Source organism: Hakea prostrata, chromosome 9 (assembly GCF_041222555.1).
Source record: "Hakea prostrata isolate BN-2017 chromosome 9, UWA_Hpros_2, whole genome shotgun sequence".
NCBI lineage: Eukaryota > Viridiplantae > Streptophyta > Magnoliopsida > Proteales > Proteaceae > Hakea > Hakea prostrata.
Genome location: NC_142608.1, coordinates 54684667 through 54703251, shown reverse-complemented (window position 1 = coordinate 54703251; position 18585 = coordinate 54684667). Strand labels below are relative to the sequence as shown.

At 35.7% G+C, this 18585-nt stretch overlaps 1 protein-coding gene across 3 annotated transcripts; it reads left to right on the top strand.

The window, feature by feature from the left end:
* Positions 1–1854: 1854 nt before the first annotated feature.
* Positions 1855–17057, top strand: LOC149005594 (putative late blight resistance protein homolog R1A-10). 3 transcript variants are annotated; one of them, XM_089135624.1, is made up of 3 exons: positions 1855–2048; positions 13857–16454; positions 16679–17057. In XM_089135624.1, the coding sequence occupies exon 2, from the start codon at positions 13896–13898 to the stop codon at positions 16425–16427; it is 2532 nt and encodes an 843-aa protein (XP_088991750.1). In that variant the 5' UTR covers positions 1855–2048; positions 13857–13895; the 3' UTR covers positions 16428–16454; positions 16679–17057. The 3 variants fall into 3 exon arrangements, with proteins under 3 accessions (XP_088991750.1, XP_088991751.1, XP_088991749.1); XM_089135625.1 differs by having other exon boundaries at positions 16652–17057; XM_089135623.1 differs by having other exon boundaries at positions 16619–17057.
* Positions 17058–18585: the final 1528 nt, after the last annotated feature.

The window sequence follows — 18585 nt, the reverse complement described above, 5'->3', positions numbered from 1 at the left end:
TCTCTAATCTAATATTATTTTTTCGACCTTAAAAGATGGAAGCATGTGGACAGCGCCTAGCACTCAAACAAAACAAAACTATATATATATAACAGTTATTTTATTTTGAGAGTCGTTAGCTACGTGGTCTTTAACGTTATTCACATTTTTTTTAATTTATTGATATAAAGACTTATTCAACGAACTTAAAATCAACAAAATAGCAAAATTAATTAATGCCCATATGTAGATTGGACCTTCCTTTTTTTTTTTTTTATATGACTTCAAGTCTTCATTTTGTTGTATTTAGTGATCTTCTCTCGCAATAAGACCCCTCGACATTAATTTTTTAATTAACTATTATAATTATGAATAAGTTGAAAAGACGTAACTAATGGGAATACCACCTATTTAATGAAAGATTGCCAAGTCTACGTAAAGAGAAGTGAAAAATATTTAGCTTATATTATTGAGATCTAGATATAACCCCTATAATTAGCCTTTAGCCTAAATTTTATCTAAGTGCAAATTGTCATCAGTTTTTTTTTAATTAAATAAAATTTATTTTTATTATTTAATTGAGACTTCAGTTTTAGATCATGTTACACCCTTCCGGATTGGTTAATTAATATTTACCTTATGTAACAAAGTTTCTGTTTAAATTTTTTTGACTAAATATTCATTGAATAATCAAAGTAGGGGAACTATATGTTATTTGCCATATTTCTATCTAAAAATATAAATAGAACAACTCTAAAGAAATGTATGCAAATTATCCCTAATAACTTAATTAGCTTTAAGCTAAAGACTAAATATGAGGGTGTACCTAGATCTCAATGATATAAGCTAGGTGTTTTTCTCTTCTGATTAAGTAGACTTGGTAGTCTTTTGCTCAAATAGACCATATTCACAAGAAGTAACTATTTTCAATTTGTTAATAAAAAAATATTTTAATTAAAAAATAAGTGCCAACTTGCCCTTGTTTTAAGCTTAAGACAAAATGTGGAGGGTGTATCCCAGTGTTCTTCTCTTCTGTGTATGTAGACTTGGCAGTCTTTTATTGAAATAGGCCATATTCACTAGAGCTAACTCTTTTGAATTTATTAATAATAGCAATAATTAGTTCAAAATTAATTACAACTTGAGATTTATAGCTTAGTTTTAAGTAGGGGTGTTAATGGATAACTGAAATCCGCTCCCGAATTCGAATCCGCATCCGTTTAGTGGTATCCAAATCTATCAAATTACTAATAGGATGCGGATGTGGTATACCCATTTCTCACCGATTATTATTCATCTGATAGAATTATCCAATTAAGTTACTTATTTGGATTTATTTTTCTTGATTTTATAAACTTTTACTTGAGATATGTGAATAATTTTATAGACTTTCTACAAAAATAACTACTAAAGTTGTTAAATTCTTAAATTTCTAACCTAGCCTCACAAATAAATTGATAAAGATGTCAACAGGTAGTCAAAAACTTATATTTAATCTGTATATATACCCATTTAGAAGAATCTATTTAAGAAAATAATTATCCAATTATCATTCGAATTCGACTGAATTCGTCCAAAAACCGATAGGATATTATCCAAATCCGTCCGAATATAATAGGATGCGGATATGGTATACCACTATTCGATTCGAATCCGATCCGTTTACACCCCTAGTTTTAAGCTAAAGACAAAATATGGAGCGGGTAATTCTTAATTATATAAGCTAAGTGTTTTCCTTTTCTGTTAAGTAGACTTGGTAGTCTTTTAATAAAATAGAATATCGTATTCACATGAACTACAGTACCGAGGGATACCCATCCATCTATAAGAAGGAAACTAACTTAACTCCGAACCAGTCTCCTCTGGTGTATGGCCTTCTGGTTTACAAGACTCCAGGAGATACATTGATATTTCGAACTTTGACTCTCCTCTCTCTTTTTTTTCTTCTTCTTTCGGTAATGAACTCTCCTCTCTCTTATGGAAGGTCTTTTCTTCTATCGGTATCGTAAACTCTCAGCAAAATTGGATTGAAGCAGGATTTGGATGATGAATGATCATGTCAATTTGAGGTACATAGAGTGTTTTATCTTATCTTTCATTCATGCTAACTTAGTCTCATTGTTAGTCAATATCAATCTAATATCTTAGTATTTCACTTCAACAATATTTGCTTGATGTATTAGATTTCTCCTTGTTTGTTTCTGCTGATTTTATCTCTGCAACATATGGCTGATTTATTAGATTTCTCTTTGTTTCTTTCTGTTGATTTAATCTCAACAATAGATGGCTGATTTATTAGATTTCTCCACGTTTCTATTTGAATACTTTTTTCAATTTAAACATACTAGAAATATTTTCTTCTGATCTACTTCGTCTTCTCTTCCTGCACATACCCTTGACCACTGTTCTTTTATGCCCTTTCTCCGCGATACTCGAAATCATCTTAGACGGTTTCCTGTTGCCATGCCTCTGGAACTCTAAAATTCATTTGTCTGCTTTCCTTCCAATTAAGAACCCTATTCATGGCTTATTTTCTTCTGTTTTCTTCCTCTCTTCACAGCAGTATTACAATCAATGAGATCCCAAACCGAACACTGTATTGGCTTCCCTTCTGGTGTATATTTGTGATTCGTGAGGATCCATTTCAACATCTGAATTCGCAAGAACAGATTGAGACCCCCATCTTTGATACATAGTTGTGAGTTATTTTACCAAGCAACCTCTGGATGAAACCCCTATTAATTGCACATATATTTGTTGAACTTTGTATCATTTCTATACTTTGGGAGATCAAAGGGTGACAAAGGGCGAATTTTGCGAACACTTCGACCAATATTTCCCTTGTAATTTCGCCCGTTTCGCTCCTTTGTTTTACTAGTTCTATAGTCTTTCAAACATGGGTTTTCATGCATGGCCATGTTCGTGTACGACTTAAAATGGATTGGTACATTAACATTAATGAATCAAAGGATTCATCAAAGCCTCCATTACCCAATCCGTCAAATCACAATGCATTTTTATATAAAATTTGAAATGGAGTTTCAAACTACAAGAAGTCAAAAGCAAGGTTGCACTTTCAAAAAGTATTAATAATTAAAATTGAAAATTGAAACTGACAATGACCGCCATCACCTAAACCGGCATGGCGCACACCCCTCACTTGGGGTGTCCCCTACAACTCATCGCCACTGCATGACATGATATAGCTCCACCTCTCCAACTGTCATTGCCGACTCCGAGAGATCACCACCACTCACCAAAACTAAAGTGAAAGTCACTTGCTTATTTCTAAATTTGCCCTTGTTCAGTGCTTGAACAACGTACAAATTCTACCTACATGTAATCCTTACCCGAATGTCAACTAGAGCTCCAACTGTTTCAACATTCCTTGCAAGCCTATACAACTTACAAATCATCTTTCCTTGCATCACAAACATGGATCCTTTTGAAACCTTAAGAACTCCACCTTCAGATGACCATCTAAAACCTTCAGAATCTAGAGTACTCAATGAAATCAAATTCTTCCCTAAATCTGGCACATGTCTAACCCCAGTCAAAGTTTGCAAATCCCATCAAACATGTGAATCCATATAGTCCTAACTCTGATAACCCTTCTTTCTGCATTATTTGTCATCTGGAAAATACCACCCTCACATGCATGATATGTAGCAAACTCATCCTTGACTAAACACATGTGAAACGAACACCCATAGTCTAAAATCCAATCTGAAGTATCTAAACCTAGTGACGTAATTAGGAGATACTGTCTATCATCATACCAAGACCCATCGAAACTGCAATAGGTGATTCATCACTCTCCTTCTCCTTCTTTTTTTTATCCTCCTTATGCCTTAGACAATATCTCTTTATATGACGTTCCTCTTTGCAATAGTAAGAGACTACTTTGCAACCAACAGACTTTTAGTTACCCCTTGAATTGCCAGACCCTTCCATTCTCCCACTTGATCTTCTTTTACTATGACCACCCCATACAACTAAGACATTATTTTCATCTGACTCCCTATTACTGCTATTTGTTTGTTGTGTTTCATGCATCAGCAATACAATACTAATATTGTCAAGATTCAAGTATCTTTACCAAAAAGTAATGTGGTCACGATGTGATCAAATGACTGAGGTGGTAATGCCAACAGGAGTAATGCCTTGTCCTCCTCTTTGATCTCTTCATCAAGAGCCGACAACTCCGTAGCCGACAACTCCGTCAAAATCTTATTGAACTCATCTAGGTGCTTGTCAAAATTTGCTTCCTTTGACAAACGAAGGCCTTATAACTATTTATTTAAAAACAACCGATTTGTCAACGATTTGGACTTATACATGGTCTACAACTTTTCCCAGACTTCCTTTGGATCTACCAACCAAATAACTTCACAAAGAACATTATTTGCAAGATATTTGGATCGTACTATTTGCTAGATCCCTCGACTCTTGCCACTCATCTTCTTTTCTTGCCCTCGGCCTTTCTTATTTTTTTTTCAGAGAGCCTTAATAGTCCCTTCTCACATAAGGATTTATTCATCTATTGTTGCCACAAAGTGAAATCATTATGCCCATTAAAAAGTTCTTGGAGAAATTAGAACTCTTCATTGCCATCTGATTTGTGCCCTTCATACCTGTCATCAACCTAATAATCTTGTTGATTGATCTCCGAACGAACCCACAAAATCAGTGCCAACGGAGTGAAATCTCCTCGATCAGTCACTTCCACTGAGTTGAAAAGCCCAAAAGCCTTAGGAACACTTAATCCCATATAAAAAACCTTGAAACAAACTTCCAACCAAACTTTTTTTTTTTTTTTGAATCAACTGTAATGATTAACTTCACCTCTGTTTAAAGTTTAAAAAAAAAATCATCATAAAAGAACTTCAAACAAAAATGGTTGAATTTCAAAACCCACAGCCATTGTTCCAACGGTCAAAACCAACCATCCCTTTTTTTTTCCTTTAATCCATGATTTGTACCTGATCAAACAGTCACAAGAGAGGGGGGGGGAGATAAAAAATATTCACGATCTTCAAATCAGAGAATCGCACCTTCAATCAATTTGTCGAAGCGTTCTCCGTTCTCCATTGACTAATCCTCTCTTTCATGGATCTTTGCACAACTTTGGTGAAGATCCACCAAACCTCACTCTAATACCACTTGTTGGGGAATATAAATACACAACTATGAACGAAGAAGAAACACAAGTAAAACACACAACAAGATTTTAATGTGGTTCGGCAAAAAGAAATTTCGAATTTCGCATAGAAGATCAGTTTAATACGCTGCATGAAACACAAGAATCCCACAAACAATGCCTAATAAAACACCTAACCTATTACGCATTAGATGTAATTTATCATTTGTCAACGCTAGGTCTGGCATTCATTCTCCATTGTTACATGTATGAAAACATGCCACGAATTAATGAATCTTGATTAGGCATCTAGACATTAAGAACAAAATTGAAGAAAACAAAGGAGAGGATTCAATTGTATAAAGGGAAAAGAATCATTAATTTAATTTATGTAAGGATCCATCTACACTCTAGCACAACAGAAATTTAGAATATCATGAAAGACGTAGAAAAAGAAAAAGTTAAGGGACACATCACTCTAGATTAAGAAGAACTCCAGCCTGAATAGCAACTACTCCACGAACTAGCAACTCTCTCTCCCTAAAATGCCTTCAGCAGCTCTTCCTCCTATGAAATTTGTTTTTTTTTTTTGTTAATCCTCCTTCTCTCAAAAACGTCCTCTAAAGGTACTGAAGTTTCCCTTTTTATGGAGTGGTTGGTTCCCAAATTAAATAGGAAAAGGATCTTAAATCTAATTGGAAGTAAAATCGAACTTTCCTACAATACAAGCTAACTCAAATAAGGAAACTAAATAAATCCTATAGCACATGTATTCCCCAAAAGAATATCCCCAAAAGTAATCCAAATCAATCTAGGAATCAAACACTAGTCACATGCAAAGTTCAATATCACACTTGTGGGCCCCACTTAGACAAAAACTTGATCTGGCCCAAACGTACTTGGCCCAAACATACATGGATGCTCCTGCATTTGACCTTTGGGTAGTTCCTAATTGGAGTAAGACTCCATCTCTTCCATATTTAACTATCAAGGAGCATAAACAATCAGTCCAAATCAAAATAGGATAGGAAAATATAAAATTACCATACTTAAATCCAAAGTGGGAGTATCTAATTTTCTTTTATATGCATTGTTAGGGTAAAAATGACACAAAATGGATATGAAATGCATAACAATGTGGCCAATAATTATTCAAAATAATATTCATAAAATTACTACCTTCAACTTAAAAGTTTGCTAGTCCTTGAGCAAATATCAGGATCAGACAGACCCTTATCTAAAATCCAATGTTCAACCTCAGTCAGGTGCAACTATGATTCAAAGATTGTATGAAATAGGCTACATAAGATATGAGTACATAGATCACAAAATCCAGACTTTGACCCGTGAGTGTGTTTAGACGTTAACCAATAAAGTGTATGCTCGTTGAGATTACAATTTCAACCTACAACTCTCTAATCCAATGTCAATTCACATATGTCCAACCAATAATCCCTCTTTCCACTAATGAAGAGTAGCCACTTATCCGAGGTCAAGAGGACTTTGTGAAGGTGGAAATAATGTAGGAAGTGGTAGATGGATGAAGAACATACATGAGATGATAAAATTGAAGCACCATTTTTTTCTTTTTCTTTCTTTCTTTGCTTTATTTATTTATTTATTTTGTATTTTGCAAAACATATAACAATTCCCAACACAATTTTTTCCTTTTGATTCTCAAGGCGATAATGCCTCTCCCAAGAAGTCTCCCAAACATATCGTACACCCGTAACATGGCTCTTTAATACTTATCTATTGAAGATTTATGGTGGCCTTTGTCCCTAAGCCCCAATTATTCAATGTTAACCAAGTGAGAAACCAAAAGGCTCACTCAGTGGCATTAGATATGAGGACCCACAAATCCAAGGGAGATCTATTCATATGCTTTTAATTCTTAACATGCTTTTAACAATCCAAGTTACCTTTGGACTATTCAAGGGATCATACAATTTGGGAGAGTCGTTTATGAGATACAAACAAATACACCATTTATATCTCCATGAAATAGTAAATAAAATGAAATATGGAATTAAATCAATGAGAATATACTTTTCAACATTTTATCTCAAGAAAAACTACCTCTATCATATCCCTAAACAAGTGGTAAGGGATTAAGGTGGATTCTAATATGTTGGCTAAAATAGTAAGGTTTTGTGCTCAAAAAAAGGGCCACATAGTCAAGGTTAAAGTAGTTAACATACTCATCTGATGTTTAGTGAAGTTCATACTATCCAAAGAATTATAAGAGCCCACAACTAAAACATGAAACACTAAACAGGACTAGATGTTTGAATGCCATCCCTTCCTTCTATTTTACTTTACTAACTAGACAAGTAAGCTCCAACAATAGAAAGGTTTTTGAAAAATCTGAAAAGTTTTCCTTTTGAACCAAAAAATTCTAGTTTTGAAAAAAAATCTAGAATTTTTTTTTTACCATAGTGAGTATAATTCCAAAAATACAGTCTCAAAAATCAAACCCCCCCCCCCCTCAACTTTTATATGAGCATTGTCGTAAATGCAACTAGAAAACAACATATTGAAGGTGCATAAATGGGACAAGCAAGCAATAAGATATCAAGTAGGGTTAGGATACTCTCCTGATTCATAGCTTCAAATTCGCTCTCTTCTCTTCATTCGCTTATAAAAAATATTTGTGAAAAATAAATACAGTTAGAAACAAATAGTAACTTAAAGAAATGAAAAATAACAAAAGGGGGAAAAATGCAAAGGATAAAAGATAGAAATTTGGGTTGCCTCCCAAACAATGCTTGCATTATAGTTCTTAGCCGAACTGCCCCAACTTTTAGGTCAAATATAGGAATGACTTCTAGGGGTTGAAGCCATTCCCAAGTAGTGCTTAAGACTCTACCACGGTCCTCAATAGAAGGTTTAGCTCTAGGCCCTTCCTTCATTAATCAAATAGGCAACGGTGCAAGCTACCTAGTAAAGGATTTAATTGAATTCAGCTCATGCAACTTTTTATGTACCTCTTCTAATCCATACTCCTCACATGCCATCTCTAGGGAGTCGTGGTATATCAGTGCTTGGGGTAGGGATTTAATAACATTCACTCTAAAATAGAGTCCATATGCACATCAGGGTGTGGCATTGGCTTGAAGATAGTGAATGTAACATTTTCATCTCCTACTTTAAGTGTCAATTTCCCCGTTGTACATCAATTAAAGCTCTTCCAATGTCTAAAATAATGGGAACCTCATTGTCTTTTTCCATCTCAAGTACTACAAAATCAATGGGAAAGATAAACTTATCAACCTTGACTAGCACAACCTCTAAGATTCCCTATAGGTACTTAATGGATCGGTTCGCCAACAAGAGTGATATTGTAGTTAGTGTATCCTCCCCAGTCCATAGTTTGTCATACACAGAATATGACATTAAATTAATTGAAGCTCCTAAGTCACATAAAGTCTTCTTGAATGAAAGATTACCATTTTGACAAGTCATAGTAAAACTCCATATCTTTCATTTTTTGTGGAAGTTTATGTTGAAGAATCACAGAGAACTCCTTGTTCAATTTGATAGTTTCATAATCTTCAAGCTTCCTCTTCTTCGCAATGATCTTCTTCAAGAATTTTATCTAACTTAGCATTTGGGAGATTACATTTGCAAAAAGAATGATAATTTTTAGTTTCTTAAAGACATCTAAAAATTTGAGGAACTACTGGTCATCTTTATTTTAAACAAGCCTATTAAGAAAAGGGATAGTAATAATATTTGATGCTGGGAAGGGTTGGGAGTAGAAGCATCTAAATAAATATATTTAGAATTATCATTAGCTGGTTCTTTTTCCCCCTCCTCTAGTGTTATATTAGGGGTATTCAATTATCTACCACTTCTCAATGTGATGGTTTGTGCTCTCTTTTATTGGATTCAGTTTAATATTGCTCAGAAGACCTCTGTCTGGGGGTTTAGAAATTTGTTTAGAGAGTTAGCCTATTTGCTTCTCTAAATTATGTGTAGAGGCCTCTTGATTTTGAAAACGCACATCCACACTTTTCATAAACTTAGTAGAAGTATTGGCCATTTGTATCATCATCTCTTCCAAACAATTATTAGAGGGTGGAAACTTTGGTTCTTGTCTTTGCTGCCCTTGATATTTCCAAGCAAATTTGAGTGTTCCTCCACTCTGGAGTGTAAGTATTATTATAGGGGTTGCTTTGAGGATTCCTACCAAAATTATTAAAAATTTTTTTGGCATTTTTTGAAAAAAAATATTAAGGCATTTATTAATGCTATGGCCTACCATTACAGAACTCACAAGAAACTCCTAGATTTTAAAAACAATCAAACTTTTAAGGGTTTCAAGTTTAGTATCAAGCTTTGCTTCTATTGCAATCATAGCCTCAACCTCATACACCCTTGCAACTCTACCCCTTGGTTGTCTATCAGATGGCCATTGGTAGGAGTGAGTTCCCATCTCATCCATCAACTCATAGATTTGATATAATTTTCTATTATGGATCGATTCTCCTGCAACCACATCTAAGATGAACTTGAATTGCACAAATCCATTGTAGAAAGTTTATATCATCATCCATTAGGAAAGACCATGGTGTGGCATCGCTGCAAATATTTCTTCAAGCACTCCCATACCTCATGTAGAGACTCTCCCACTCCCTGCACAAAAGTAGCAATGTCATTATGCAATTTAGTATATTCAACTAGAGGAAAGAACTTACGTAAAAGGTTTTGAACTAAAGACTTCCAAGTTCTAATTGAATCTAAGGTAATGATTGTAGCCGTGTCTCAACCTTATGGCATCTTCGCTAACTCCATTGTACGTGATAGTATCAAAATTTTCTAAAATGCCTCTAAGTGTGCATTAGGCTCTTCACTAGCTAGCCATAAATTTGTACTGCATGTTGAAACATCTAATAAAAAAGCAGGTTTTAATTCAAAATTGTTTGCTTCAATCCATGGGCTTTCTGATGCTTGAAATTGGGTCTTTGATAGGAGGATGGTTAGTGTAATCTCATAGAGTCCTTATGGGAGCTACTAGTGTTAGCTTCTGCAATCCATTATTTTGCAAGTCTAGTAGATTATCTTGGGAGATTTAGATCTCCCATCTCTGCCTCTTCTTCAAGAATGACTTTAAGAATAAATTCAGGTTGCTGATTTCTCTTCCTTCTTTAGAAAGTTATATCAATCTTTGGATCAAAATTTGTTGTTGGATTCCCAGAGCTTCAACTCATGCACTAGGGAAAGCTGAAAAAGAGAGAAAAATATGAGTAAAACAAACCAAAGAGGAACAAATCAGAACTAAGCAAGATTTGGAATATTCAATCGAACAAACAAGAATTACTTCTTATTGCACCACACAACCAACCTATCAGAAAAATTATGTTTGAACAAAAGAGTGGAATGAAAACAAAAACAAATGGATAGATTCAGATCTAACAAAATTTGAACTAAAAAAAAAACAAAAAACAAACAAACTAAACTTAACAGAAGTTTGACTAAGCTATGACTCACATGAAATAAATAAAAATACATAAATAAAAACAGAAAAGAAGCAAGACACTAGAAAAACATTCAGAACCAACAACACATCACACTAGATTGACTAAAATGAAACAAATCAGAAAAGTAACGAAACTGAATAATCCTAAGCAGAATCTAAAATGAAATTAAAAAAATAATAATCCAGAACTAAAAACTTAGACCCAAACAGCAGCAGAAATATGCCAAGCAAAAATAAGAATTTTAACAAATTAAGAATAGAAATAGAAAATAAAAACTAGATTAACAAAGTGTAATTTCAGTTAGTAGCCATTGTAATGCTAGTTGATCCACAATAACAATGCTAAAAACTTGTTGCGTTTATACTTGCAAGTACACCAACTACTAAAACACTTATAATTATCTAATGATCAAATTGTAAGAATTAATTAGTTTTAAACTACTAATTCTGCTAACGAACACTAAACAAATCAATTAACGGGAAAACCACTAGAGCTTTGATTTCACCAAACATGTCATAACTTATCAATCCCCCGCCCTTCATACAATCAATTTAATCTCCACCCTTGTGATGGAATTCTCTAAATTATATTACATCACATGTTACGCATGACGATCCCATATCGAACCCCACTACCAGTTACACATAGAAGATAAATTTAATATGCTGCATGAAACACAAGAATCTCACAAACAATGTCAAATAAATTGCCTAACCTATCACACATTAAATGTAATTTATCACTCATCAACCCTAGGTCTTGCATGCATTGTTATATGTATGAAAACATGCCAAGAACACATAAATGTTGATAAAAGCATTTAAACATTAAGAACAAAATTAAAGAAAACAAAGGAGATAATTGAATTGCATGAAGGGGAACAAATCAATAACTTATTTTATGTAAGGATTCATCTACACTCCAACAGCACCACCATAGCAATCTAGAACATTATGAGAGAAGAAGAAGAGGTTGAGGAACACATCACTCTAGAGGAAGAAGAAGACTAGCCTAGGCAGCAGCTCCTCTACGAACTAGCAACTCTCTCTGCCCAAACGTCTCTAGCAAGTCCTCCTCTGAAATTTGTTTCTAGTTAGGCCTCCTTCTCTAAAAAATGTCGTTTAAAGGTGTTGGACCCCTTTATAATGATTGTTGGTTCCCAAATTAAATCGAAAAGTAATCTTAAATTTAATTGGAATTACAATCAAACTTTCCTAAAATGCAATCTAGCTCAAACCCTGCTTGGGTGCTTCATAGGTTTGGCCTTTGGGCAATTCCTAACTGGAGTAGCATTCATATAATTTCATATATGACCTATCAAAGAGCATAAACAAATTGTCAAATCTTTTGTAATGGAAAAATAAGAATTACCATAATTATTTAAATCCAAAGAGGGAGTTCATATATATAGTTAAAGACATTTACACATATAGTTAGGCAGTTCATTATAGTTTATATATCCCATCATAACATTTACTGCTAGGTAGGTCATCCTAGAATGAAGCAGAGGGATTCGGAATTCTTCAAAAAACGTTTCAACATTCGTACTCGCTATCTGCATCAGCTTTTCTATTACAAAAAAGGGTCAGGTTAGCTGATAAGGTCTGGATAATAGTTTCCATAGCTCCGGCTGATTTCTCCAAACATATTTTACTTCAAGTCTCAAAATCTACGCAGCTTTGAATCCTTCTTGCAATCCAACTAGTGCTGCTTCCAACGCATCATTTTTATTAAACATACCAAAATTGATAGATTGTATATGTCCATCTACCGCAATCCCCATGCTCCATCCAACCGCATTTACGTGTTTGTTATAAATCCCTACACACATTAAAATAACATTAGTATTTAGTGGAATAAGATGTCATATTTGGGTTTGTGTTTCATTGTGATGTATCTCATTACAAAAATCATCACTTTGCCATTCCCTCTGAATCCTGTTGAGATTTGGTTTAGGTTGAATCAGCCCCACCCAATAATTGATTCTATTAAAAATCGAAGTTGGATCAAGTTTTTTGTTTAGAAAGACAACACCATTTCGTTCCTGCCATACTAAATAGCAAGAGATGACAAAGACAACCAGAATCCATGTAGCAATTCCCCCCCCCCCCCCCCCCCATTTGAGAGAAAATTTGTTGACACATCCCTAAGACTGATGTATCAACCCAATATTCAGTTCTTAAACCTGCAAGACTCTTTTTGTCCAATCACACGAAAGCATGCCAAATAGTTTCCCTTTCCCTTCCACAGAGCACACAGTCTGATTGAATGTTTGTCCATTGAGCAATTGTAGCTCGGACAGGTAATCCATGATTTAATGTACGCCAAAAGAAAACAAGGAATTTAAGATGGATGAGTAATTTTCACATAAATTTCCACCACCTAGATTCCATTTCAATCAATAAAGGTAATCTTCTTTTTTCTATTTCAGCCATTGTTAATTTGACCGTAAAATCTTCCCTTGCATTTAATCTAGATACCCACCAATCATCCTCATCAACTAGAACATGTAGATGTGGAAAAATTGGTTTAGATTAGAAACATTAATCAAATTATTAATGTTAGAAAATACTTCCCTTTTGGTCATTTGCGCATTGCTGACGATGTCTGCCACCGTGCTTTGTCTCGGCCAGAGTGAGAAATCTTGGTTTGAGAAGAGCCTATCTTGTTGGCTTGGTAACCATGGATCAAACCAAAACGAAGTTAGTGTTCCCCTCCCAACCTTCTGCTTAATCATTGATCTTAATTGTGGTAGTATACTGGCAATACTATTCCACGTCCACGATCCTCTTTTTCTTCGAACCTTTGGATAAAAAATGGAGGAATTCTTGATATATCTTGCTTTTAAAACTTTGACCCATAGTGCTTGAGGTTGAGTAATCATCTTTTATCTTTGTTTGAGTAAAAGTGTAATATTATAATCCTCCATCTTCTTAAAACCTAGTCCACCTTATTCTTTCCTTTGGCAATTTTCTTATCAGACTATTGGAGTGGTGCAAATAAAATTTTCAATTTTGTTTGCATTGGAAAGATGGATTACGCACGTGAACCTCTGCTGACACTGAATAGATTAAATGCAAAAATAAGATTTTTTTTTTCTTTCTTTTTTCCCTTTTAATGAAATGCAAGTATAAGTATACTTTTTGGAATAACTGGCAAAAACTGTTATTTAGTCATTGAATGAAATTTGAAAACTGGTGATTCATTCATCTCACGACACTATTCATTGATACTGTCATACGGCTGGCTTTTAGGATCTTCACTTGAAATCTGGAGAAGTTTGAGAACATCAAATGGCGGAAATCAACGTCATGGTTCTCTTGAATAAACTAACGTACCTACTTGGAAAACCAGATAACCTTCTCATCTTTGAAGCTGATCAAGTTCGACAGATTCATTCCCAGTTAGAATACGTGCTTACTTTCCTTGTAAAATTTGAAGGAACAAAGGAAAAGGCGATTCGCAAGGAGCTGGTTGATGAAATAGGGAATTTAACGCATGAAGCAGAGGGCCTTTTGAGCACTATAGAGCCACCTGCACCAGACATTAATCATCTTCTGATACATTTAGAAGAAATTAGAAACCGTATACGCGTTAACTTTGGCGAAAGATATGAGCACAAGAGCAACCTCAAGTTGAATGAGCCAATACAAGCACCGTCCCAAGATGATGAACCCGTAGGCCTTAGTGGTAAGTGTGAGCTCCTCCTGCATGACTTGACTCTTGGATACGGACGGAATCTGGAGGTTATTCCAATCAGTGGAGAAGGTGGAAGCGGTAAGACTACTCTAGCAAAAAAAGTCTACAATCATGTTCAAGTTACCCGTCATTTTACATGTCGTGTTTGGATAACCGTCTCGAGAGAGTACCGGTTGAGGAATTTACTGCTGGAGATTCTGCACCAGTTCATGATCATTTCTCAAGACATCTATAACATGGACGAATGGGAATTGAGACGGCAAATTCTGAAACAATTGGAAAATCGTAGGTTTCTTGTAGTGGTGGATGATGTATGGACTGCTGAAGCATGGGATGAATTAAAAAATGTATTTCCTAAGGCTAAGATGAGAAGTCGAGTACTGTTGACCACCCGATCAATTAATGTGGCAAAGAGGTTTGGTACAAGGGTTTTGAGCGGTTGTGGACCATTAAACCGGAGTGACAGTTATCATCTATTCAGTAAGTTTACATTTGGGGACGAGATATGCCCTGACAACTTAACACTGAGCTTCAGTAAACTATTAGATTACTGTCAGGGGCTGCCCATTGTAATAGTGGTGGTGGCTTCTATTCTAAGAGCTAGCGAGAAGACAAGAAGCAGATGGGACCTATTGGTCAGTCGACTTGGTCGTCAGCCGAAGTTCCGCCATCCTGTGTTACGGGCCTTGTCCGTCTTTTACGGAGAGATGCCACAACACCTGAAAACATGCTTTCTGTATCTAGGTGTTTTCCCAGAAGACATGGAGATATCTGTGAAGCAATTGATTCAGTTATGGATAGCTGAAGGACTGTTACCATGGGTGGAGAATGCAAGATCATCTGGCAGCAGCATGGAAGATTTGGCAGAAGGTTATTTGAAGGAACTCGTCACTTTAAAGTTGGTTCAAGTAACGAAAAGGAAGTCAAATGGTGATCCCAAATCAATCCGTATTCATGATTTCATACGAGAATTGTGTATCACTTTGTCAAGGTATGAAAAATTTGTTGAGGTTTATGGTCATTTAGGTAAAACGTCTCCTAGTGATTATTCAAGTCAGAACAAACCCTGGGTAGTTTCTATCGTAAGCAATTTGGAAAAGTATATGGTTAGTTCAACAACCTGCAGCAACAACTCCTCCCATGTTCGCTCCTTCTCTTGCTTTAGCCATGATGCTGGAAACGTTTCCAAAGAAGACTGGGCATCACTTCTCCAAAAGTTTCCACTGCTTAGGGTGTTGAATCTTGGCCTGGAAGAAGTTCGTAAACTCCCAAATGAAGCCACCCGACATTTATCTCATTTGAAATACATCAAGGTAAGAGCTGGAGTTACCAAATCTGTATTCAAGCTTTGGAATCTCCAAACCATTGATTTGCGAACAAGTCAGTTTGGTGATCTACCAAAGGATATATGGAAGATGCAACAGTTGAGACATCTTTATACAGATGGGTCAACTAGATTACCTAAAGCTGATGAAAGTGATGATCAAGATGGCTGCTGTCTACCAAACCTCCAGACTCTGTCATCCATATCAATTGATCCTGAAGACGAAATCTCCAAGAAGGCTCCCAACTTGAAAAAATTAGGATTATACAGCTACCAGAGTTCCTCCGGAGACGAGACCACTTTTAACCTTCCACAACTTCAATCCCTCAAGTTTGCGGAAGAATGCACCTTTGAAGTGCCAATCAAATTCCCAACCACTATCACGAAGGTAACACTGAAAAAAGCACCTATCAAGCCCGAAGTAATCAAAATCTTTGGAGACCTACCTTGTCTTCAGATTCTAAAGCTGGTACAAACAACTTTTGGCGATGATAAATTAGTGTTTGGAGAAGATTCATTTCCTCAACTGCAGTTGCTGAAATTTGAAGAGTCAAATCTCGTTTCGTGGAAGCTGGAGAAAGGGGCACTTCAGAAGCTTCGTCGCCTGGTCTTCATTAAATGTCCTTTACTGAGTGAGCCTCAGCCTGGACTCCTCCAAGAACTGACTTCACTCGAAGAACTGGAATTCATTTGGACTTCCTTGACATTCGTTGAAGAGCTCAATAAAGAGGCTGAAAGGCAGAACAAAAAAGGATTGAAGATCGAGATCTATCCTCCGCTGCCTCATACTATGTTCATGTAATATGCAACACTATCCATGTTATAACAGGTCTACCTTTCACCCTTTTTTTTTTCTTCCTCGAATCTTCTCCTGGTTTAGAATTTCCATAGTCGATATTGCATCTTTATTGTTGTGGTTTTCATCGTGTTTTCGTTGGGTAAGTTACAATTTCTATTCATAATTTATCATTAATATCTTTCTTTATTTAACAGTACAATGAGTTTCCTGTCAATGTTTCGGTACAGCCTCTGAAAATTTTCTCTTTTATGAAGTGCGGAAGTGAGTGAATCTCAAGAGTACAAAGAAGACACATTATTGATCCAGGATAGCAGAGAAAGAGAGAGTTCGATGTTGATTTCTTCTACAGGTTATTTGAGGTGCCGCTGGCATGCACAACAACCGTTAGTTCATCCATTCAAGGACTTGGTAGAAAACTGATCGAGGCAGTTCTATCTTTCTGTGTCAATGTTTTGGATTATTCTCTTTCTAATAATTTCTGGAAAACATCAGTTAAGACTTCCTCCGTGGCTCCGTGTGATATTGTCTGGTATTATGTGTGATTGACTGTTCCTATCTTGCTGACGTTTCATTCATAATGTGTGTTATGCTGTCACTTTTGTTTTCTATGAATAAATGGTTGGATTTAATTTGTTTTTGTGCTAATGCTTGGATTATGGCATTTTGTGTTCAGAAACCGAAAAGACCTTGCCGGTTGTGACCGTCTCACACGATCTTCTTATACATTGTATCCCATTTGTATTTCTGTACTTTGCTATACTAGTATATATACCTCCGTAATCACTTTGGTACATTTAATGAAACTCTGAGTTACTACACGGTATCAGGTTCTTTCTTAGGGCCTCCGCCCGTTCTTCAATCATATGGTCATGACATCTCTGCCATCTCTGTCTTCTAAATCTTCAGCAACCTCCAATCCTTCTATTAAAAGATCAATGTATGATATTGAAATTTCTTTTTAAAACCTTGCGTGAAGCTTTGGACAAGCTTAACCGTGTTTATGCATCAAGTTCTAAATCACGAATTCTAGATCTTAAAGATAGCTTGTTCAGAGTTCAAAAAGGTTCCTATTCTGTCACTAACTATGTTCTTGAGATAAGATCGTTATCAGATACTTTCTCTCTTATTGATTCATTTGTATTGGACGACAATCTTGTCCTTTCTACATTACGAGGATTAGGAGAGATTATCGTGATTTTAGCACTTTTGTGCATCTGAGAGATGGTCCGGTTACATTTGACAATCTTTTTAGAATTCTTTGTCCCATGAAGTGTTAGGAATATGGATGTACAATCACAAACAGAGAAAAACACAAGCAAAACACACAAGAGGAATTTAATGTGGTTTGACAAAATCCTATTTAGGTCCATCAGAGAGAAAAGAGATTTCATTATTTAAAAAAACTTTACATCACTCTCACACCCACAAAGAGCTATCATTTGCTTGCCTTCTTACCTAGGTTATCCCACATAGACTATTTACAGAGAAAGGTAAAACTTTAATCTCAATATAATTATAATGTTAACCCAATAATAACAATTCACCTAAACTCTGTTTAAATTACAAATACAATCCAAACTATAATTACATAGACCTACAGAATACAAGACACCCAAACCAAACAATCTCCACCTTGGCTTGAATTTTGCAAACAACCTTGAAAAAAACCGTTGATGATGTCTCTCTACAATCAGCCATCTTTATGTATCTACCACACCTTACTGCATGGCCCACAACCCCTCCAGGGATGCTTTCCTGACCGTCATCATTAAACCAACATGGCACACCCCCCCCAATCTGGGATGTCCCATACAACTCATTGCCATTGTATGATGTGACATGCCCCCACCTCTCCTTCTATCATTGCCGGCTCCAAGAGATCATTGCCACTCACCAAATCAGAAGCAAAAGTCACCCGTTTCTTGCCATATTTGCCCTTGTTTTGTGCTTGAACAACCTACAGATTCTACCTACATGTACCCCTTGCCTGAATGTTAACTAGAGCTCCACCTGTTTCAACATTTCCTACAAGCCTGTACAATTTACTAACCATCTTTCGCCGTATCACAACCATGGATCATCTTAAAACCTTGAGAACTCCAACTTCAAATGACCATCTAAAACCTTTAGAATCCAGAGTACTCAATGAAATCGGATTCTT

Excerpts from the sequence above, each read along its gene's own strand:
- LOC149005594 (XM_089135624.1), top strand. The coding sequence starts at position 13,896 with ATGGCGGAAATCAACGTCATGGTTCTCTTGAATAAACTAACGTACCTA.